Genomic DNA, 22,317 nt, shown 5'->3' on the forward strand with positions numbered 1-22,317 from the left:
TAACTAACACAGAAAAATGCCTATAACAAAATTTAACAAAATCTAAGAAAGCAGTTTTAACACCCGCTGCTCAGCCCTGCCGTTATACCCGCTCCACGTCTGGGCGCCAATTAAATGTTTCGGTTTCGGCTGCTGCCGGCAACAAAAGCGCCACGCGGCCGCCCCTCCCCCCGCCGGCGTGCGGAGGAGAATGAAAAGAAAGAGGCAGAAACTGGTGGGTCGGGATAAGGGCAGTTTAACAGAACAGCAAACAGAGGGAAAACAGGAACAACAACGATACAAATAAGGAGAAAACACAACAACGAACCGTACAGACAGCTGCTCTCCCGAAACAGGACCGACGCTGCACCCCCCCCAAGCCGCGAGTGCCTTCCCGCCGCGCCGCCCCCCCCCGGAACCCCGCGTGACGTCACATGGTATGGAATACCAGGCTCTGTTTGGCCAGGTGGGGTCAGCCCCCACCCCCCGGCTGTGCCCCTTCCTGGAGTCTGGTGAAAATTAACCCTGTCCTGGCCAAACCCAGGACAAGAAGGACAGGTAACACACAGCAGGACACCGGGGGAGTGAGAAGGAGGGAACACGGAGCAAGGCAGAGGAATGAAGAGCAAAAAAACTCCAACAAACAGAAAGCAAACTGGACAGAGATAGGCAGCAGTACAAAGAACTGGAGAAAGAAAAAACAGGGATAAGGACAGGGACAGAGAGGCAGAGAGAGGAACGGGGATCAAGACACTGGGATAAAAATGGGGAGCACGCCATGACCAAGGCACTGCGCACGTGCCACATGCTGACGGCACACAGGAGGGCCAGACCCTGCGCAGAATGCCGGGCTGAAGTACCACATTGCGGCTGGGGGAGGCGGCGGCGCTGCTGCGGTTCTGTGCAGTGCCAGTGCTGCGAGACCTCGCTTCGCACCCGAGGCGGCCGCAGCGTTTCATCACCGGAAGCAGCGGTGAGCACGGTGGCAGCGCCCTGCAGCACCATTACTGGTGGGCGGCAGCACAAAATGCGTTGATCTGCGTCGCATGCCACAAATTAAAAAGTAGCGACGGTGAACTAAAGCGGAGACATGGAAAGAAAATCTGAAATGCAATAGCACTGAGGAAAAATGAGAAAGAATAATTCAAAAATAAAGGCACCAAAGGAGATAAAATTAGAAACTATACAAGCAATAGAGATTAGGGAAATAAAGGGGGAAAATTCGAGAATAGGAACAGTAATCTAAAACAGCAGACACACAGAAGGAGAATCTAAACAGCAAGTTTGCTGATGACACCAAACTGGGAGGTGTGGTAGACACACCGGAAGGCTGTGCTGCCATTCAGTGTGACCTGGATAGGCTGGAAAGTTGGGTAGAGAGGAACCTGATGAGGTTCAACAAAGGCAAATGCAGGGTCCTGCACCTGGGGAGGAACAACCCCATGCATCAGTACAGGCTTGGGGTGGACCCGCTGGAGAGCCGCTCTGTGGAGAGGGACCTGGGTGTCCTGGCGGACGACAGGTTAACCATGAGCCAGCAGCGTGCCCTGGCTGCCAAGAAAGCCAATGGGATCCTGGGGTGCATCAAGACGAGTGTGGCCAGCAGGTTGAGGGAGGTTCTCCTTCCCCTCTACACTGTCCTGGTGAGGCCTCCTCTGGAGTACTCTGTCCAGTTCTGGGCTCCCCAGTTCAAGAAAGATGAAGAGCTACTGGAAAGAGTCCAGCGGAGGGCTACGAGGATGGTGAGGGGACTGGAACATCTGCCCTATGAGGAGAGGCTGAGGGAGCTGGGCTTGTTCAGCCTGGAGAAGAGAAGGCTGAGAAGGGACCTAATAAATGCTTATAAATATCTGAAGGGTGGGTGTCAGGACGACGGGGCCAAGCTCTTTTCAGTGGTGCCCTGTGACAGGACAAGGGGCAATGGGCACAAACTGAGGCACAGGAAGTTCCGTCTGAACATGAGGAAGAACTTCTTCCCTCTGAGGGTGACGGAGCCCTGGAACAGGCTGCCCAGGGAGGTTGTGGAGTCTCCTTCTCCGGAGATATTCAAAACCCACCTGGACGAGGTCCTGTGCAGCCTGGTCTGGGTGACCCTGCTTCGGCAGGAGGGTTGGACGAGATGACCCACAGAGGTCCCTTCCAACCCCGACCATTCTGTGTGATTCTGTGAAACTAAGAAAAGAGAAGAAATAAATCCAGCGCATGTGATATAAGCCAAAAAATTAAAAAACCACAGGGATTAGGGAAACAACAGAAAAACATTTTAAAATAGGGACCGTGAATTACAATCAAGAAGTTGAAAGAAAATTTAAACAGCGATGGCGCTAAGACGACCAGAAAAAAATTAACAAATAAACACAGCAGATAGGATAAAAGTAGACAGAACTTTTAAGAAGCAAAAGCAATTAGGGAGATAAAGAAAAAATATTTTAAAATAGCAACAGCAAACTTAATACCGATTTTAAAACAAAGGGGGTACACGACCGACAATTAAAAATAGGGATTAGCAGCTTCATACAAGTAGGCATACAAAGAAAATTTTCAAAGCGAAGTGGTTCACGGACAGACAGAAAAAAAAAATTAAAAATAGAGACAGTAAACTGGATAAAAGTTGACTAAATAAGAAAATTTAAAAAGAAAAGAGATGAAGAACAGAGAGACCAAAAAAATTAAAAATAGGCTCAGCAAAGTAAATAGATGAAATAAAATTTTAAAAGCGATAAAGTCGAAGACAGGCAGGAATGAATAAAACACACAGGCGGGGAACTGGTTAAAAGTAGACATAGGGAGAAAATTTAGAAAGCAATGGGGTACTGGCGGTACAGGTAAGAAGTTAAACATCGGGAGACGGAGCCTGACTGACGGCCCCAAGGTAGGGACGTTGGAAGAGCAACGCAATGCAGAGGGGGGCAAAAAGGCACAGGGCACTGGGTAGAAAGAGACCTAGAACTGCAGTTTTCCCAAGAAAGGGGGAAGAAGGCTGTGTGGGAAGAATGAAATAGTAACAGGTGGGGAGCCAGAAAGGGAGAGACATAGAAAGGAAATATAGAAAATGACAAGATACAGGGTGGTATCGGCAGAAGAGCAAAAACTTCAGGGAGCTGGAGAGCCCAAAAAGGAGATGGAGACAAGGACAGGCACAGATCTGGAGAAGCGTGGCAGGGATGGGCCCAGACACACGACTCACCACAGCTCCTGGCACTGGCAGGAGACTTTCACTGCCCAGAGGTTTTTCTCTGTGCCTCTGCCACGTTCCTCCTCTGCCGACTGCCCGACCCTCACCTGCCCAGGAGCAGGTGGTGGGTGCCTTGATGCTTCTCTCCCACAGAGCTTCCCGGATGCATGGCAGCTCACGTGTGCAGCCGACAGAGGCACTGAGCTCCCAGAGCTGCGTGCTGGTGGTGCACTCTGTCAGGGATGGCTGGGAGCGATCCTTCCTCGCCGCGGGGACCGGCTGTTTCTTGCTGGAAGCAGCTGCCTGCCGAATCCCCTTCATTTCGCTCCTTAGCCAGCTCCTGCAGGCAGGCATGCCAGGGCAGCCCCCTTCCCAGACTGAGCCCCTTGGCACTGCAGGGCTGGGGCAGCCCTAGTAGGTGCAGCCTGTGAGCCTGGAGGCCGAGGACCGGGTCAGCCCTGCAGCCTTTTTAACACCTTGGCCCAACACCATCCTCAACTCACATGTCCCACCTGGGCAGCTCCAGCCCACAGCTGGAGCCCATCTGAAACAGGGGCTGTTGCCCCACCCCAGCAGCACATCGCCCTCTCCCCCGGACCCCACTGCAGCCACTTGCTGTGGAAGAAATAGAAGGAAAATTTTGAAAAATTGGGACAGCGAACTAGAACGAGATGTAGAAAGAACATCTAAAAAGTGACTGCGCTCAATAAAGAGAAGAAAATAACTGAAAATAAAGACTTTGAAGGGATAAAAGTAGGCATATGAAGAACATTTTAAAAGCGATAGGTATTAGGGAAGTAAAGGAAGAAATTGTGAAATACAGATAGTGAACAAAAACAGATGTAGAAAGAAAATTTAAAAAGCAAGGGCACTAAGGAAAGACAAAAAATAATTGAAAAATAAAGGTAGACAAATAAAGACTGCAAACAGGATAAAAGGTAGACAGAAAATTTTAAAAGCAATGGGGAGTAAGGAAATAAGGAAAAAACTTAAAAACAGAGACCGCAAACTAAAATGGAGACCTAGAAAGAAAATTTAAACGTCCATGGCACTAAGGAAAGACAAGAAATAGCTTTTAAAAAAAAAAGCAAAGGGAATAAAAGCAGGTCTATAAAGACAATTTTAAAACAAAAGGAGATAAGGGAAATAAACAGAAAAAATAAAATATAGGAACAGCAAACAGACCTAAGAAATGTAATAGGCCAGGGCACAAATGAAAGACAAGAAATAACTAAAATAGACATCAAAGGGAAAAAATTTAAGCACACAGAAACAACATTCTGAAAGCGAGTGTGCTTAGGAAAATTAAGGGAAAAAATAAAATAGGGATAGCAAACAGATGTAGAAAAAAAATTTTAAAAGCAGCAGAACTACAGAAAGACAAATATTTAAAAGAAATAAGAGCAAAATAAAGAAAACAGTGAACTGGGTAGATGTATAAAATATAAAAAGGAATGAGGATTAGGGAAATACAGGGAAAAAACAAATAGGCACAGCAAACTAAAAGATGGAGAAAGAAAACTTAAAAAGCAAAGGCACTAAGACAAGAAATAATTAAAACACAAGGACAGTGAAATAAAGACAACAAATGGGATAAAAGTAGACAAAATTTTAAATTAAATGAGGATTAAGGAAATAAGCAAAAATTAAAATAGTGATGAGGAATTACATCAAGACATAGAAAATCTAAAAAGCTATGCCATTAAGGAAAAATGAGACTCATTTAAAAATAAAGACAGTGAATGAGATAAAAGTGGAAAATTTTAAAAACAAAGAAGATTAGAGAAATAAAGGGAAAAACTAAAAAATAAGGACAGCCAACTAAAAGGGATGGAGAAAGAAAATTTCAAAGTGATGGCAGTAAGGAAACAAGAAATACTTTAAAAAATAACAGCAAATTAAAGAACGAACTGGGATAAAAGTGTAAAATTTACAAAGGAAAGGAGGATTAGGAAAACAAAGAGGAAAAAATAAAGAAATGGCAGCAAACAAAAAAGGAGACATAAAAAGGAAATTTTAAAAGCGATGGCACTAAGGTATAAGAAGACAAAATAATGAAAAAAATAAAGTGAGCAAATGATATAAAAATGGAAATTTTTAAAAGCCAAGGAATTAAGAGAGGAAAGAACTACAAAACAGCAACAGCAAACAAAAATGCAGTATTGTGGTTTAGCCCCAGCAGGCAACAAAGAACCACGTGGTTGCTCTCTCACCCTCCTCCCACCCCCAACGGGATGGGGAGAAGAATCAGAAGGAAAAGGCAAAAACTTGTGGGTTGGGATAAACACAGTTTAACAGGACAGCAAAGGGCAAAGAAAATACCAAGAATAATACTGATTTAAAACAAATATATATATATATATACACACACACACGCACACATACAGTGTAATTTTCTCACAGCCCAGTGCTCAGCTTGCTCCCAAGTAGCAAATCTCCCTGCTCCAGCCAGTTCCCCAATTTAAATACCAAACATGATGTCACACGGTATCAGATATCACATTTGACTGGCTAGTTTGAGTCAGCCAAAATGGCTTCTTGGGAAATTAACTCTATTCCAGCTGAACCCAGTCACACAGACAGACAATAAATTTTAAGAAGCGACAGCAGTAATGGAAAGAGCAGAAATTATTAAAAAATAAAGACAGGATAAAAGTAGGCATAGAAAGAGTAATTAAAAAGCAAGGGCACTAAAGAAAAACAGGAAGCAGTTAAAAAAGACAGCGAAGGGAATGGAAGTAGACAAAGAAAGAGCATTTACAATCGATAGCCATTAGGGAATTAAAGGAAAAAACTAAAGTAGAGACAGTATACTAAAACAGAGATCTAGAGAGAAAAATTAAAAAGCAAAGGCACTAAAGAAAGACAAGAAATAATGAAAAAAAAAAAGGAAAGGGAATAAGCGAGGCAGACAAAAAACATATAAAGAGGATTAGGTATTAGTGAAATCGGATTATCATTGCGGCGGTGTTACGGTGGCCGCAGAATCACAGAGGCCTTGGCATCATCATCGCATCGCAGAATCACAGTGTTAGGGGTTGGAAGGGACCTCTGTGGGTCATCTCGTCCAACCCCCCTGCCGAAGCAGGGTCACCCAGAGCAGGCTGCACAGGACCTTGTCGATGCAGGTCTTGAATATCTCCAGAGAAGGAGAAACCACAACCTCCCTGGGCAGCCTGTTCCAGGGCTCCGTCACCCTCAGATGGAAGAATTTCTTCCTCCTGTTCAGCTGCAACTTCCCATGCTGCAGTTTGTGCCCGTTGCCCCTTGTCATGTCGCTAGGCACTACTGAAAAGAGACTGGCCCCATCCTCCCAACACCCACCTTTAAGATATTTATAAGCATTTATAAGGTCCCCTCTCAGCCTTTTCTCCAGGCTAAACAAGACCAGCTCCCTCAGCCTCTCCTCGTAGGAGAGATGCTCCAGTCCCCTCATCATCCTCGTAGCCCTCTGCTGGACTCTCTCCAGTAGTTCCTCATCTTTCTTGAAGTGGGAAGCCCAGAACTGGACGCAGTACTCCAGATGGGGCCTCACTACGGCAGAGAAGAGGAGAAGGAGAACCTCCCTCTAGCTGCTGGCCACACTCATCTTAATGCACCCCAGGATCCCACTGGCCTTCTTGGTAACCAGGGCACACTGCTGGCTCACGGTCAACTGGTCATCCACCAGCACACCCAGGTCCCTCTCCACAGAACCACTATTCAACAGGTACGCCCCGAGCCTGTACTGGTGCATAGGGTGGCACAAAAGCAGCAGTAACACGGAGGCAGCGGCCTCACCACGATAGCAGCAGCAGCGATGTAATGGCAGAACTTAACTGCAAGACAAGAAAGACTTGACTGGAACAATGGCCAGGAAGATATGCACTCGAAACTCTCCGGAGGGCTGCCAAAGCTCCTGCTGATCAGGAAAACCTATGAAGACATTGAAACCCACAGAACAGAAGAGAAAACACAGAGAAGGAAAATACCATGCCAAGACACTCCTGTTCTGAAAACAAACCCACACCCTTTCCACGCCCAAAGGGGCCCGCTCCTGCACAGCCCTCTCCCCTGCGCTAACTTTACAAGCCCTCCCCCTGCAATTCACAACCGTGGTCCCCTCCCTCCAGTCCCTCAACTTAGCTTTCAGGGGGCCAGGGGTCTGACTCCATCCTCGACAAAAAGCACCTTGGCTAACCGGGATGCTCCCGCTGTCGCCTGCTTCCGTTTTGTCATCTGAAAAGCAAAACGAGGAGACGACAACACAGACGACACACAGGGCTGACAGTAAGCATCACACTGGCCAACGCCGACCTCTTCCACAACCACCTCCTCCTCAGAAGCACCGGGGTGCTCCACTCACCTGCACATTCCAGAGTCGGACGCTGCAGCCTCCGTCGCTTCTGCAACCTGAGATACCGAGAGACACAAAATTACCCTTGCGCCCGTGAGAAGTCACCCGCCCCACGCTCCTCCTCGCCTGCCACCCCAGCTCACCTCAAACAGTTGTCCAATGCCACAGGTGGCCCGCACGGCCCCTGCAAAACCAAGAGACACACCCCTCACTCAGTCGCTGCACAATAATTTGCTCTTGCACGCTGACCCGGCACACAACCGCCTCACCTTCTCAGACCTCTTGTCAGCACGCCGCTTCGCCCCTCTGAGGCTACGTGCGCCACCTGCAATAACAACAAAGCAAACGGCACATGCTGAGATACCGCCCGAAACCAAAGCCTGCCCGCATCCATTCCGATCTCCTGCTCCTTTACCTTGGCCGCTCACCCACCCTGGCCCTGCCGTTTACAGGTTCCCCCGTTGCCCCGGGCAGAGCAGCTCCAAGCCAAAACACGCACAGGCACACACCGACGCTACGCGCAAGACCACAAACAATGGGCTTCAAAGAAGAGAGAAGACTCTCCTCCGCAAGAAGGAGGACTCCCCAACGGGTGACACTGTCGGACAAGAAGACCTACAGGGCCGCGACGGCCCAGAGCACGGAGCCTCCACGGAAGCCCCAGAAAAACAGAGTCAGACGGCACGGTCCCTGGCACGAAGATACGGTCAAAAGAGACGGCGCATGTGCAAGAAGCCCGGCTTCAAGACCTAAGAACATCAGGATGCAGGGAAGAGCTCCCACTCTCCACGAAAATGGACCGCTAGAGAGAAGAGCTGCCGACACAGCCTGGCACGACGCTGCAAAAGAGAACCGACCGGAAACTTCCACGCCACGAGACCGATCCACGCTTTACGCTTGTAAGGCAAGAAGAGAAGCACCCACTTGGCACTACGCCGACGAGCAGGGGCATTCGAGACTCCGGGGCGGTGCCCGATGTGCACAAAGAGCCGTGAGGATGTTGAGATACAGGTACGGTCTAAGACACGGAAGACAGATGACAAAAATGGCACAGCACCACAGACACAGCCTGGAACGGTCCTGCCCAATTGGGCCGAAGAGAAACCCCTTCCTTCTCTTTCCACGCCCAAAGGGGCCCGCTCCTGCACAGCCCTCTCCCCTGCGCTAGCTTTACAAGCCCTCCCCCTGCAATTCACAACCGTGGTCCCCTCCCTCCAGTCCCTCAACTTAGCTTTCAGGGGGCCAGGGGTCTGACTCCATCCTCGACAAAAAGCACCTTGGCTAACCGGGATGCTCCCGCTGTCGCCTGCTTCCGTTTTGTCATCTGAAAAGCAAAACGAGGAGACGACAACACAGACGACACACAGGGCTGACAGTAAGCATCACACTGGCCAACGCCGACCTCTTCCACAACCACCTCCTCCTCAGAAGCACCGGGGTGCTCCACTCACCTGCACATTCCAGAGTCGGACGCTGCGGCCTCCGTCGCTTCTGCAACCTGAGATACCGAGAGACACAAAATTACCCTTGCGCCCGTGAGAAGTCACCCGCCCCACGCTCCTCCTCGCCTGCCACCCCAGCTCACCTCAAACAGTTGTCCAATGCCACAGGTGGCCCGCACGGCCCCTGCAAAACCAAGAGACACACCCCTCACTCAGTCGCTGCACAATAATTTGCTCTTGCACGCTGACCCGGCACACAACCGCCTCACCTTCTCAGACCTCTTGTCAGCACGCCGCTTCGCCCCTCTGAGGCTACGTGCGCCACCTGCAATAAAAACAAAGCAAACGGCACATGCTGAGATACCGCCCGAAACCAAAGCCTGCCCGCATCCATTCCGATCTCCTGCTCCTTTACCTTGGCCGCTCACCCACCCTGGCCCTGCCGTTTACAGGTTCCCCCGTTGCCCCGGGCAGAGCAGCTCCAAGCCAAAACACGCACAGGCACACACCGACGCTACGCGCAAGACCACAAACAATGGGCTTCAAAGAAGAGAGAAGACTCTCCTCCGCAAGAAGGAGGACTCCCCGACGGGTGACACTGTCGGACAAGAAGTCCTACAGGGCCGCGACGGCCCAGAGCACGGAGCCTCCACGGAAGCCCCAGAAAAACAGAGTCAGACGGCACGGTCCCTGGCACGAAGATACGGTCAAAAGAGACGGCGCATGTGCAAGAAGCCCGGCTTCAAGACCTAAGAACATCAGGATGCAGGGAAGAGCTCCCACTCTCCACGAAAATGGACCGCTAGAGAGAAGAGCTGCCGACACAGCCTGGAACGACGCCGCAAAAGAGAACCGACCGGAAACTTCCACGCCACGAGACCGATCCACGCTTTACGCTTGTAAGGCAAGAAGAGAAGCACCCACTTGGCACTACGCCGACGAGCAGGGGCATTCGAGACTCCGGGGCGGTGCCCGATGTGCACAAAGAGCCGTGAGGATGTTGAGATACAGGTACGGTCTAAGACACGGAAGACAGATGACAAAAATGGCACAGCACCACAGACACAGCCTGGAGCGGTCCTGCCCAATTGGGCCGAAGAGAAACCCCTTCCTTCTCTTTCCACGCCCAAAGGGGCCCGCTCCTGCACAGCCCTCTCCCCTGCGCTAGCTTTACAAGCCCTCCCCCTGCAATTCACAACCGTGGTCCCCTCCCTCCAGTCCCTCAACTTAGCTTTCAGGGGGCCAGGGGTCTGACTCCATCCTCGACAAAAAGCACCTTGGCTAACCGGGATGCTCCCGCTGTCGCCTGCTTCCGTTTTGTCATCTGAAAAGCAAAACGAGGAGACGACAACACAGACGACACACAGGGCTGACAGTAAGCATCACACTGGCCAACGCCGACCTCTTCCACAACCACCTCCTCCTCAGAAGCACCGGGGTGCTCCACTCACCTGCACATTCCAGAGTCGGACGCTGCGGCCTCCGTCGCTTCTGCAACCTGAGATACCGAGAGACACAAAATTACCCTTGCGCCCGTGAGAAGTCACCCGCCCCACGCTCCTCCTCGCCTGCCACCCCAGCTCACCTCAAACAGTTGTCCAATGCCACAGGTGGCCCGCACGGCCCCTGCAAAACCAAGAGACACACCCCTCACTCAGTCGCTGCACAATAATTTGCTCTTGCACGCTGACCCGGCACACAACCGCCTCACCTTCTCAGACCTCTTGTCAGCACGCCGCTTCGCCCCTCTGAGGCTACGTGCGCCACCTGCAATAACAACAAAGCAAACGGCACATGCCGAGATACCGCCCGAAACCAAAGCCTGCCCGCATCCATTCCGATCTCCTGCTCCTTTACCTTGGCCGCTCACCCACCCTGGCCCTGCCGTTTACAGGTTCCCCCGTTGCCCCGGGCAGAGCAGCTCCAAGCCAAAACACGCACAGGCACACACCGACGCTACGCGCAAGACCACAAACAATGGGCTTCAAAGAAGAGAGAAGACTCTCCTCCGCAAGAAGGAGGACTCCCCGACGGGTGACACTGTCGGACAAGAAGACCTACAGGGCCGCGACGGCCCAGAGCACGGAGCCTCCACGGAAGCCCCAGAAAAACAGAGTCAGACGGCACGGTCCCTGGCACGAAGATACGGTCAAAAGAGACGGCGCATGTGCAAGAAGCCCGGCTTCAAGACCTAAGAACATCAGGATGCAGGGAAGAGCTCCCACTCTCCACGAAAATGGACCGCTAGAGAGAAGAGCTGCCGACACAGCCTGGAACGACGCCGCAAAAGAGAACCGACCGGAAACTTCCACGCCACGAGACCGATCCACGCTTTACGCTTGTAAGGCAAGAAGAGAAGCACCCACTTGGCACTACGCCGACGAGCAGGGGCATTCGAGACTCCGGGGCGGTGCCCGATGTGCACAAAGAGCCGTGAGGATGTTGAGATACAGGTACGGTCTAAGACACGGAAGACAGATGACAAAAATGGCACAGCACCACAGACACAGCCTGGAGCGGTCCTGCCCAATTGGGCCGAAGAGAAACCCCTTCCTTCTCTTTCCACGCCCAAAGGGGCCCGCTCCTGCACAGCCCTCTCCCCTGCGCTAGCTTTACAAGCCCTCCCCCTGCAATTCACAACCGTGGTCCCCTCCCTCCAGTCCCTCAACTTAGCTTTCAGGGGGCCAGGGGTCTGACTCCATCCTCGACAAAAAGCACCTTGGCTAACCGGGATGCTCCCGCTGTCGCCTGCTTCCGTTTTGTCATCTGAAAAGCAAAACGAGGAGACGACAACACAGACGACACACAGGGCTGACAGTAAGCATCACACTGGCCAACGCCGACCTCTTCCACAACCACCTCCTCCTCAGAAGCACCGGGGTGCTCCACTCACCTGCACATTCCAGAGTCGGACGCTGCGGCCTCCGTCGCTTCTGCAACCTGAGATACCGAGAGACACAAAATTACCCTTGCGCCCGTGAGAAGTCACCCGCCCCACGCTCCTCCTCGCCTGCCACCCCAGCTCACCTCAAACAGTTGTCCAATGCCACAGGTGGCCCGCACGGCCCCTGCAAAACCAAGAGACACACCCCTCACTCAGTCGCTGCACAATAATTTGCTCTTGCACGCTGACCCGGCACACAACCGCCTCACCTTCTCAGACCTCTTGTCAGCACGCCGCTTCGCCCCTCTGAGGCTACGTGCGCCACCTGCAATAAAAACAAAGCAAACGGCACATGCCGAGATACCGCCCGAAACCAAAGCCTGCCCGCATCCATTCCGATCTCCTGCTCCTTTACCTTGGCCGCTCACCCACCCTGGCCCTGCCGTTTACAGGTTCCCCCGTTGCCCCAGGCAGAGCAGCTCCAAGCCAAAACACGCACAGGCACACACCGACGCTACGCGCAAGACCACAAACAATGGGCTTCAAAGAAGAGAGAAGACGCTCCTCCGCAAGAAGGAGGACTCCCCGACGGGTGACACTGTCGGACAAGAAGACCTACAGGGCCGCGACGGCCCAGAGCACGGAGCCTCCACGGAAGCCCCAGAAAAACAGAGTCAGACGGCACGGTCCCTGGCACGAAGATACGGTCAAAAGAGACGGCGCATGTGCAAGAAGCCCGGCTTCAAGACCTAAGAACATCAGGATGCAGGGAAGAGCTCCCACTCTCCACGAAAATGGACCGCTAGAGAGAAGAGCTGCCGACACAGCCTGGAACGACGCCGCAAAAGAGAACCGACCGGAAACTTCCACGCCACGAGACCGATCCACGCTTTACGCTTGTAAGGCAAGAAGAGAAGCACCCACTTGGCACTACGCCGACGAGCAGGGGCATTCGAGACTCCGGGGCGGTGCCCGATGTGCACAAAGAGCCGTGAGGATGTTGAGATACAGGTACGGTCTAAGACACGGAAGACAGATGACAAAAATGGCACAGCACCACAGACACAGCCTGGAGCGGTCCTGCCCAATTGGGCCGAAGAGAAACCCCTTCCTTCTCTTTCCACGCCCAAAGGGGCCCGCTCCTGCACAGCCCTCTCCCCTGCGCTAGCTTTACAAGCCCTCCCCCTGCAATTCACAACCGTGGTCCCCTCCCTCCAGTCCCTCAACTTAGCTTTCAGGGGGCCAGGGGTCTGACTCCATCCTCGACAAAAAGCACCTTGGCTAACCGGGATGCTCCCGCTGTCGCCTGCTTCCGTTTTGTCATCTGAAAAGCAAAACGAGGAGACGACAACACAGACGACACACAGGGCTGACAGTAAGCATCACACTGGCCAACGCCGACCTCTTCCACAACCACCTCCTCCTCAGAAGCACCGGGGTGCTCCACTCACCTGCACATTCCAGAGTCGGACGCTGCGGCCTCCGTCGCTTCTGCAACCTGAGATACCGAGAGACACAAAATTACCCTTGCGCCCGTGAGAAGTCACCCGCCCCACGCTCCTCCTCGCCTGCCACCCCAGCTCACCTCAAACAGTTGTCCAATGCCACAGGTGGCCCGCACGGCCCCTGCAAAACCAAGAGACACACCCCTCACTCAGTCGCTGCACAATAATTTGCTCTTGCACGCTGACCCGGCACACAACCGCCTCACCTTCTCAGACCTCTTGTCAGCACGCCGCTTCGCCCCTCTGAGGCTACGTGCGCCACCTGCAATAAAAACAAAGCAAACGGCACATGCCGAGATACCGCCCGAAACCAAAGCCTGCCCGCATCCATTCCGATCTCCTGCTCCTTTACCTTGGCCGCTCACCCACCCTGGCCCTGCCGTTTACAGGTTCCCCCGTTGCCCCGGGCAGAGCAGCTCCAAGCCAAAACACGCACAGGCACACACCGACGCTACGCGCAAGACCACAAACAATGGGCTTCAAAGAAGAGAGAAGACGCTCCTCCGCAAGAAGGAGGACTCCCCGACGGGTGACACTGTCGGACAAGAAGACCTACAGGGCCGCGACGGCCCAGAGCACGGAGCCTCCACGGAAGCCCCAGAAAAACAGAGTCAGACGGCACGGTCCCTGGCACGAAGATACGGTCAAAAGAGACGGCGCATGTGCAAGAAGCCCGGCTTCAAGACCTAAGAACATCAGGATGCAGGGAAGAGCTCCCACTCTCCACGAAAATGGACCGCTAGAGAGAAGAGCTGCCGACACAGCCTGGAACGACGCCGCAAAAGAGAACCGACCGGAAACTTCCACGCCACGAGACCGATCCACGCTTTACGCTTGTAAGGCAAGAAGAGAAGCACCCATTTGGCACTACGCCGACGAGCAGGGGCATTCGAGACTCCGGGGCGGTGCCCGATGTGCACAAAGAGCCGTGAGGATGTTGAGATACAGGTACGGTCTAAGACACGGAAGACAGATGACAAAAATGGCACAGCACCACAGACACAGCCTGGAGCGGTCCTGCCCAATTGGGCCGAAGAGAAACCCCTTCCTTCTCTTTCCACGCCCAAAGGGGCCCGCTCCTGCACAGCCCTCTCCCCTGCGCTAGCTTTACAAGCCCTCCCCCTGCAATTCACAACCGTGGTCCCCTCCCTCCAGTCCCTCAACTTAGCTTTCAGGGGGCCAGGGGGTCTGACTCCATCCTCGACAAAAAGCACCTTGGCTAACCGGGATGCTCCCGCTGTCGCCTGCTTCCGTTTTGTCATCTGAAAAGCAAAACGAGGAGACGACAACACAGACGACACACAGGGCTGACAGTAAGCATCACACTGGCCAACGCCGACCTCTTCCACAACCACCTCCTCCTCAGAAGCACCGGGGTGCTCCACTCACCTGCACATTCCAGAGTCGGACGCTGCGGCCTCCGTCGCTTCTGCAACCTGAGATACCGAGAGACACAAAATTACCCTTGCGCCCGTGAGAAGTCACCCGCCCCACGCTCCTCCTCGCCTGCCACCCCAGCTCACCTCAAACAGTTGTCCAATGCCACAGGTGGCCCGCACGGCCCCTGCAAAACCAAGAGACACACCCCTCACTCAGTCGCTGCACAATAATTTGCTCTTGCACGCTGACCCGGCACACAACCGCCTCACCTTCTCAGACCTCTTGTCAGCACGCCGCTTCGCCCCTCTGAGGCTACGTGCGCCACCTGCAATAAAAACAAAGCAAACGGCACATGCCGAGATACCGCCCGAAACCAAAGCCTGCCCGCATCCATTCCGATCTCCTGCTCCTTTACCTTGGCCGCTCACCCACCCTGGCCCTGCCGTTTACAGGTTCCCCCGTTGCCCCGGGCAGAGCAGCTCCAAGCCAAAACACGCACAGGCACACACCGACGCTACGCGCAAGACCACAAACAATGGGCTTCAAAGAAGAGAGAAGACTCTCCTCCGCAAGAAGGAGGACTCCCCGACGGGTGACACTGTCGGACAAGAAGACCTACAGGGCCGCGACGGCCCAGAGCACGGAGCCTCCACGGAAGCCCCAGAAAAACAGAGTCAGACAGCACGGTCCCTGGCACGAAGATACGGTCAAAAGAGACGGCGCATGTGCAAGAAGCCCGGCTTCAAGACCTAAGAACATCAGGATGCAGGGAAGAGCTCCCACTCTCCACGAAAATGGACCGCTAGAGAGAAGAGCTGCCGACACAGCCTGGAACGACGCCGCAAAAGAGAACCGACCGGAAACTTCCACGCCACGAGACCGATCCACGCTTTACGCTTGTAAGGCAAGAAGAGAAGCACCCACTTGGCACTATGCCGACGAGCAGGGGCATTCGAGACTCCGGGGCGGTGCCCGATGTGCACAAAGAGCCGTGAGGATGTTGAGATACAGGTACGGTCTAAGACACGGAAGACAGATGACAAAAATGGCACAGCACCACAGACACAGCCTGGAGCGGTCCTGCCCAATTGGGCCGAAGAGAAACCCCTTCCTTCTCTTTCCAAGCCCAAAGGGGCCCGCTCCTGCACAGCCCTCTCCCCTGCGCTAACTTTACAAGCCCTCCCCCTGCAATTCACAACCGTGGTCCCCTCCCTCCAGTCCCTCAACTTAGCTTTCAGGGGGCCAGGGGTCTGACTCCATCCTCGACAAAATGCACCTTGGCTAACCGGGATGCTCCTGCAGTCGCCTGCTTCCGTTTTGTCATCTGAAAAGCAAAACGAGGAGACGACAACACAGACGACACACAGGGCTGACAGTAAGCATCACACTGGCCAACGCCGACCTCTTCCACAACCACCTCCTCCTCAGAAGCACCGGGGTGCTCCACTCACCTGCACATTCCAGAGTCGGACGCTGCGGCCAACATTGCTTCTGCTACCTAAGATACCAAGTGACACAAAATTACCCTTGCGCCTGTGAGAAGTCACCCGCCCCACGCTCCTCCTCGCTGCCACCCCAGCTCACCTCCAACAGTTGTCCAATGCCTAATGCGGCACACACAGAAAACAGCCCCTGCAAAATCAAGAGAGACACACCTCACTGAGGAGCCACACAATATTTTGCTCTTACACACTGACCAGGTCAGCAGCAGCCTCACCATCTCAGACCTCTTGTCAGCATTCTGCTTCAGCTGTCCGTGGCTATGTGTGGCACCTGCAACAAAATCAAAGCAAAGAGGACATGCTGAGATAATGCCCAAAACTAAGCCTGTCCGCACCGATTCCCACTTTCTGCTTTTTTACCTTGGCTGATGACCCGTGTTGCCCCTGCCATTTTGCAGGTTGGCACCTCGAAGCTCACATCCCACCTGAAAAACACAAACAACAAGCGATGCTTAGAACTTCACCAACAATGCACACTACAATAATAACTGCTACTTCAGCCCATGAGTCATGGCCCACCTTGCCTGAGTCACCTCTGTTACCAAGACCCCGCTTTGCATCTTCAAACGGAGAATCCAAAACTTATAAGCTAGTCATACAGCCACCAGTCTTATCTTCCCTCCAACACCACACACTGACCTTCTTATGGCACTCTACTTATGTGTCCTCTGCCGCCCTTTGGCACACTGCTCATCCCTCTGCATCTGTAAAAGCAACATTGAACAAGTCACCCAGATGCAGAACAATAGATGACCAGTCCCAGAAGTCTTGTTTCCATTTACGTTTACCATCTAGATTCCAACTACAGCCTGCTATTAATAGCAATCTGGTCGTCCCCTGTGTCTCTGCCTAGCGCTACAGAAATAACTCTCCTTGCCCACTGCATATAGGGCTACTTGGCTCAGAAATGGACTCTACAACTTTTGCCTATGAAGTCTAGGGTTATCTACATGTTAGCCATAGGATCTTATTGGTATTCTTTTGCTTGCTGTCACTGCTATGCCCCCAGGTAGAGCAGCTCTAACCCAGACAAACATGCACAGACGCTGCAGACAAACAAGACCAACAGTATGACGCAGAGACATAAAAAAACTCTAAAAAGCACGACTCCTGGACCAGAGATGCCATTGGGCAAGAAGACCTAGGGGGCCACAAGTAAGAATCTGTGGCAGCCTGAGAAAAGTCAAATGCTATGAACTGCGACAAAAAGATCTATCTGCAACTCGGATGAAGTGTGCGCACAATGCCTTTCCTGAAGACCTAAGAAGTCTGGGATGCCAGGAAGATATCTCAGAAAAGATGACTAAAAAGAGACTGCTCAAGATCAGAGGTGCTGTCCCAGCCTGGAACAATGTTGCAGAAGCAGACAGAGCATAAGCTTCTGAGATGCAAGACTTATCCATGTTTTACACTTGTAACACAAGCAAAGAAGGTCCCAGTTGGCACTGTAATGATGAGTAAAGCTATTTGAGATGCTAGGGATGGCACCCGAGATGCACAATGCCCTCCTTGAGTGCAAAGAGGACATTGAGACCTGAGGAAGGTCTAAGGCAGAGAAGACAGACTACGCAAACGACACCACCACAGACACAGGCTGGAACTGCCCTCCCTTGCATACACAGTGTTGTGCAAGAGTAACCTGCTTCCTTTACCTGCCCAAAGGGACCTGTTCCTGCACAGTCCTGTCCCCTACACTAACTTCACAACACCTCCCAACCTTGTTCCCCTCCCTCCAGACCCTCCCCAGCCCCTGTCCCTCAACTTAGCTTTCAGACGGGCAGGGATCAGAATCCATCCCTAATAAAAAACACATTGGCTACTGCAGTCAACAGGTTCCACTTTGTCATCCGAAAAAAAAAAAAAAGCAACCACACCCCACAAACAGTGATGACCATATCACATTGACCAATGCCAACCTCTTCCACAACAACCCCCTCCTCAGAAGCACCAGGATGCTCCACTCACCTGCTCATTCCAGAGTTGGATGCTGTAGCCATCATTGGTTCTGCTACCTAAGATACCAAGAGACACAAAACTACCATTGTGCTTATGAACTCACCTGCCCCATGCTCCTCCTCTCTACCACCCCAGCTCACCTCAAACAGTTGTCCAATGCCAAAAGCGGCCCGCGCAGCCCCTGCAAAACCAAAAGAGAAGCACCTCACTGAGTTGCCGCAGGATTCTTTGCTCTTAGACACCAACCCAGCCCACAGCTGCTACTTCAGGCCACTGGTCGTGGCTCACCTTGCCCGAGTCGCCTCCGGTGCCCATATCCCCGATTCACTCATTGCTTGGCACCTTCAAAATTAAAAAGAAAAATCAAAACCTAAAAGCACGTCTGCCCTCTCACACCATATGTAAAACCACCTTCTTGCGACGCTCTGCTCCCCTCTCCTCCCTCGCCCTTTGGCGCATGGCTCGTTTCTCTGCATCTGCAAAAAACATATTGTAGAAGTCACCCCAATGCTGACCAATAACTTAACAATTCCAAAGGTCTTGTTTCCATTCAAGAACGCCACCTAGAGTCCAACTACAGCCTGCCATTAAAAAAACAAACACAAAAGAACACTAAGCTCTTCACATACAAGCCTTAACACCTTTGAGATTCAAAGGCCTGACATTCAGTCCTCTATCTGGAGATGCTGAGGCCCAGAGAATTCACACTTCATCTCTTGTGACTGTGTCATAACTCCCTGTCAGCTACAGGGAGACTTAAACCAAACAGACCTCATTGACATCCAATTGTGACTGCAAAATTAAACTGAGAGAGGCTGATGAACCCTCCTCCCTTCCTCAACCATCCCCCGGTCTCAAAAGTTTAGAATCCCCTTCTCTGCTCCTGAACTGTCAAGGAAGGAACCCCACAGCCTCCTGACTGCTCCTTCCCGGTATTTGCACCCCTGAACCCCCCCGCATCGGCCGCTCCTCAGGAGCTGTTCCTCTGAGCCACACCCTGCGTTCTGCAGGCATCTCCCACCTTACGCCTTCCCGCAGCCTTGGGGCTTTGCTACAGGCCCACAGAGTAAGTGAAACCCCAATGTTTATAATCTATGAGGGGCCTGCCTTGAGCTGCAAAGTTTCAAGGGACAACAGAGTCCTCTGAGCAATCGGGAAAGGCAATGAGCTGTCCCATACTCTGAAAGATACTATAGGCCTTATGTCCTTGCCACTTTCTTGAGAAATGCTCAATCTCTATACAGATGCATACAAGATGCTCACCTTAACCCCTGCAAGATAATCTCATCATCAGTCCAACTAAGAGATGCGATGCCAGCAAGTTACACAGTATAGAGCAAAACTAGTGAAAAAACCAACGTTCCACCTTCAATCAAGTCAGGAGTTCCAGGAAAGTGTAATGCACCTAGAATAAAAAGAACAATCTATTCTTAAACAATCTTGCCACCCCTAAATGCTCCATTAAAAATTACTGACCTGAAAAAAAAGGTGCAGATAAATATATTCTCTACTAGATCTGCTGCTGAGCCTTGACTCGTCCTGAACGTCTTACCTCAAACAGACACCCCTGCTTCTCTAAATATCAAAACACATCTCCCTGGGTAGCTTAGACAGCTCAAAAGTTGTAATCAACTGAAGGAACAGCAGAGCACTAAGACCAAAGAAAGCCAGAAGTAGAATGAGCTCCCTGATCAGAGGCTGGGGGTCATATACTCCGAGCCTCGCCCACCACCCTTCCCACAGTCCCCTGGGAAAGGGGAGGGATGAACCACCAAAAGACATTAAGGCGGCCAGAGGAGCAGCAGTAAGTTTTCTCATCTGCTTTAAATTTAAAGCGTACAAAGCCTTGACGAGAGAAATTGACCCTTACCGAAAACAACAATGCCTGCTCTTTTACTATAACTATCTCTGTTGCATCACCAACGTGACCTAATAAGTAGTTAAACCTCATTTGTCTGGAGTGTAGACAGAAAAAGATAGATGTCCTACTAAGCTACACAAGAAAGTAGTTCATTAAATGCAGTAACAATATTATTATCAAAATGTATGTGCTTACTTTCCCTATAAAACACCCAAAATGCTACAGGCTTACTTTTAATTTCTAGCAAGACCACCCATGCTACCTAAATTCCACCAGAAGTATTTTCCAGATAGGACTGAATGACAAAGCAGAATTAGATCCTGTAAGAATATAGTAACTCTGGTTGCAAAGTAAATTATTTACTCTAAATAGCCGATGGTTCAGAGCCACTTTGAAAGCCTCTCTGACCGACTGCCTTAAGAGAACTAGATGAGTCCCAAAGGACAGAAAACAGAAAAAACCCATGGAAATATAAGAAACATATCAGAAAATTACATGAAGTGGCCTAATTAACACCTTAGTAGATAGAACAAATTAAATTGCAGAACACAACAAAGAACCACCATGGGAGATGTGTCAATAAAAAGAGATGAAGGCTATCACCTTCTCTGCAAAACTGAAGAGATCTGAGCTGACAATGGACATCTTTGCAGTACCAGATACCACACAGAAACATACAACAAGACAAAAAACAAAAATACTGCTCTAGGGCACTAAGATGGCTTTAGAAAACATTCCAGTAGAACGGGAGGCATCGTCACATGGATTATAGCGGTCCCAAGAGACCAATGAGATCTCAGGGATGCTGTGAGCTCAAAAGAGAATTGAACAAAGGACAGATGTTGTCTGGGGACTGAATCAAGGAGCACCAAATGGATGAGAGGACAGAAAGATGAACTGGGGTAATGGATGCAGACTCAGGAAGGGTTCTGAGGGGAAAAGAGGGGTGCAAAGTGCCCTCACAAGCAAAAACAGGGCTCTAAGGCATAGGCAATGTGTTGCGAGAGCTCAGCAAAGGGAGCAGAGGAGACCTGAGACCAAAGAGGCCTCAGAGATGACAAGGAGGAACTCCAAAGGGGATTTCAACAAAGTACAGATGTCATCAGGGGGCAGGGGGGCTGGACAAAGGCATGCTAAATAGCAAAGAGTAAGATAAGAGCGCTCTGAAGAGCACAAACAGATAAAACCAAAAGAGAGCTAAAGTGCTACAAGAGTGCTGCGGAGTACAAGAAAGGACTCAGAAGACATTGTTCTAGAGAGCAGAAGAATTAGGAGGGGGCAGGGTAAGAAAAGAAGTCATGGAGACACAGTGAGGGCCTCGGAGTCTCAGGAGGGCATCTAGGCAAACTAGAGATAACAGAGAGGAACCGAACTGAGACACTCACAATGGCAGGGAAAAAGATAAAGGAGCGCTTGTAGCAAAGAACAAAAAGGACAGAACAAGAGAGATGGAAAGGGAGATGAAGTGTTACAAGGTGCTGTGGAGATCGAGGAATGTCTCGGGGAAGCATCGGGACTGTGAGAAGAGGGGTGTTGAGGGGTGGGGTGCTGTTGGACACAGGAAGGCTTGGGGATCACAAAGAGGAACTCGGGTGACCATCTGAGCAGAGTACATATGGTCTGAGGTGGCTGAGGACTGAATACAGGAATCCTAGAGAGCGTAGAGCAACAAACGAGCATTCTGTGGCTCAAAGATGGCCCCACCTGAAGCACTACATGACGTGACGGTAACAGAGGGGTTCCGAGAGGGACAGACAAAAGGCAGCTTGAGGACACAATGAAGTAGTCCAGAGGGGATTTGAACAGACTACAGATGTCCTCAGGTGACCAGGGACTGAACGGAGGTATGCTAGCTAGCGTAGAGGACAACAAGAGTGTTCTGGAGATGAAAGATGGCATCAGGAAAGGTTCTTAGGGAGACAGAAGGGTGCAAAGTGTGCTACAGAGACAAAGGAATGCTGCTGGGCACGAGGATGGCCTTGGGAAGTACAATGACAACAGGCGAAGGGTTCTGAGAGCGAGAGAGAGAGAGACAGAGTGGCTCTGGGACAAGATGCAAAACTTCAGAAGGTGTTCCAGCAATGTACAGATGTCCTCAGGGGAGGAGCAACTGAATGGAGACATGCTAGATGGCATTGAATAAGGCAAGAGAGCTCTGGGGCACAGAGGAATCCTGAGGAAGGGTTCCATCTGAATCAGAGAGAAAAAATAGTGATGGGTAACTAAAACAGAGAAAGACAATCTAAAGAGTGATGGCAAAGAAGCAAGAGAAGAAATTAAAGAGAACAAAGGCAAAA

At 51.4% G+C, this 22,317-nt stretch overlaps 1 protein-coding gene and 1 long non-coding RNA gene across 3 annotated transcripts; both read right to left on the minus strand.

Annotated features, from left to right (window-relative positions):
• Positions 1–3,565: 3,565 nt before the first annotated feature.
• LOC142359279 (uncharacterized) lies at positions 3,566–15,701 on the minus strand. Its single transcript, XM_075411983.1, has 25 exons — positions 15,626–15,701; positions 14,971–15,026; positions 14,845–14,885; positions 14,711–14,757; positions 14,536–14,583; positions 13,528–13,583; positions 13,402–13,442; positions 13,268–13,314; positions 13,048–13,140; positions 12,086–12,141; positions 11,960–12,000; positions 11,826–11,872; positions 11,606–11,698; positions 10,644–10,699; positions 10,518–10,558; positions 10,384–10,430; positions 10,164–10,256; positions 9,202–9,257; positions 9,076–9,116; positions 8,942–8,988; positions 8,767–8,814; positions 7,760–7,815; positions 7,634–7,674; positions 6,935–7,055; positions 3,566–3,769 (listed from the first exon to the last, which is right to left on the minus strand). Exons 1-25 carry the CDS (start codon positions 15,651–15,653, stop codon positions 3,566–3,568), a joined length of 1,545 nt encoding a protein of 514 aa, XP_075268098.1. The 5' UTR covers positions 15,654–15,701.
• A 1,139-nt stretch (positions 15,702–16,840) lies between these two features.
• LOC142359280 (uncharacterized) lies at positions 16,841–19,550 on the minus strand. Of its 2 annotated transcripts, XR_012762227.1 has the most exons (6): positions 19,423–19,550; positions 18,571–18,635; positions 18,448–18,501; positions 18,300–18,340; positions 18,169–18,215; positions 16,841–16,907 (listed from the first exon to the last, which is right to left on the minus strand). It is a non-coding gene; the product is annotated as an uncharacterized LOC142359280 (long non-coding RNA). The 2 variants fall into 2 exon arrangements; XR_012762226.1 differs by having other exon boundaries at positions 18,448–18,635.
• Positions 19,551–22,317: the final 2,767 nt, after the last annotated feature.

The sequence above is a fragment of the Opisthocomus hoazin genome, unplaced genomic scaffold (assembly GCF_030867145.1).
Source record: "Opisthocomus hoazin isolate bOpiHoa1 unplaced genomic scaffold, bOpiHoa1.hap1 HAP1_SCAFFOLD_193, whole genome shotgun sequence".
Classification (NCBI taxonomy): Eukaryota; Metazoa; Chordata; class Aves; order Opisthocomiformes; family Opisthocomidae; genus Opisthocomus; species Opisthocomus hoazin.

Coding starts and splice junctions, on each gene's coding strand:
- LOC142359279 (XM_075411983.1), bottom strand. CDS start 15,653: ATGCCCCTGCTCGTCGGCATAGTGCCAA. Junction 10,431..10,517: donor GCATTGGACAACTGTTTGAG/GTGAGCTGGGGT, acceptor TCGGTATCTCAG/GTTGCAGAAGCGACGGAGGC. Junction 8,815..8,941: donor TCCGACTCTGGAATGTGCAG/GTGAGTGGAGCA, acceptor TTTGCTTTTCAG/ATGACAAAACGGAAGCAGGC.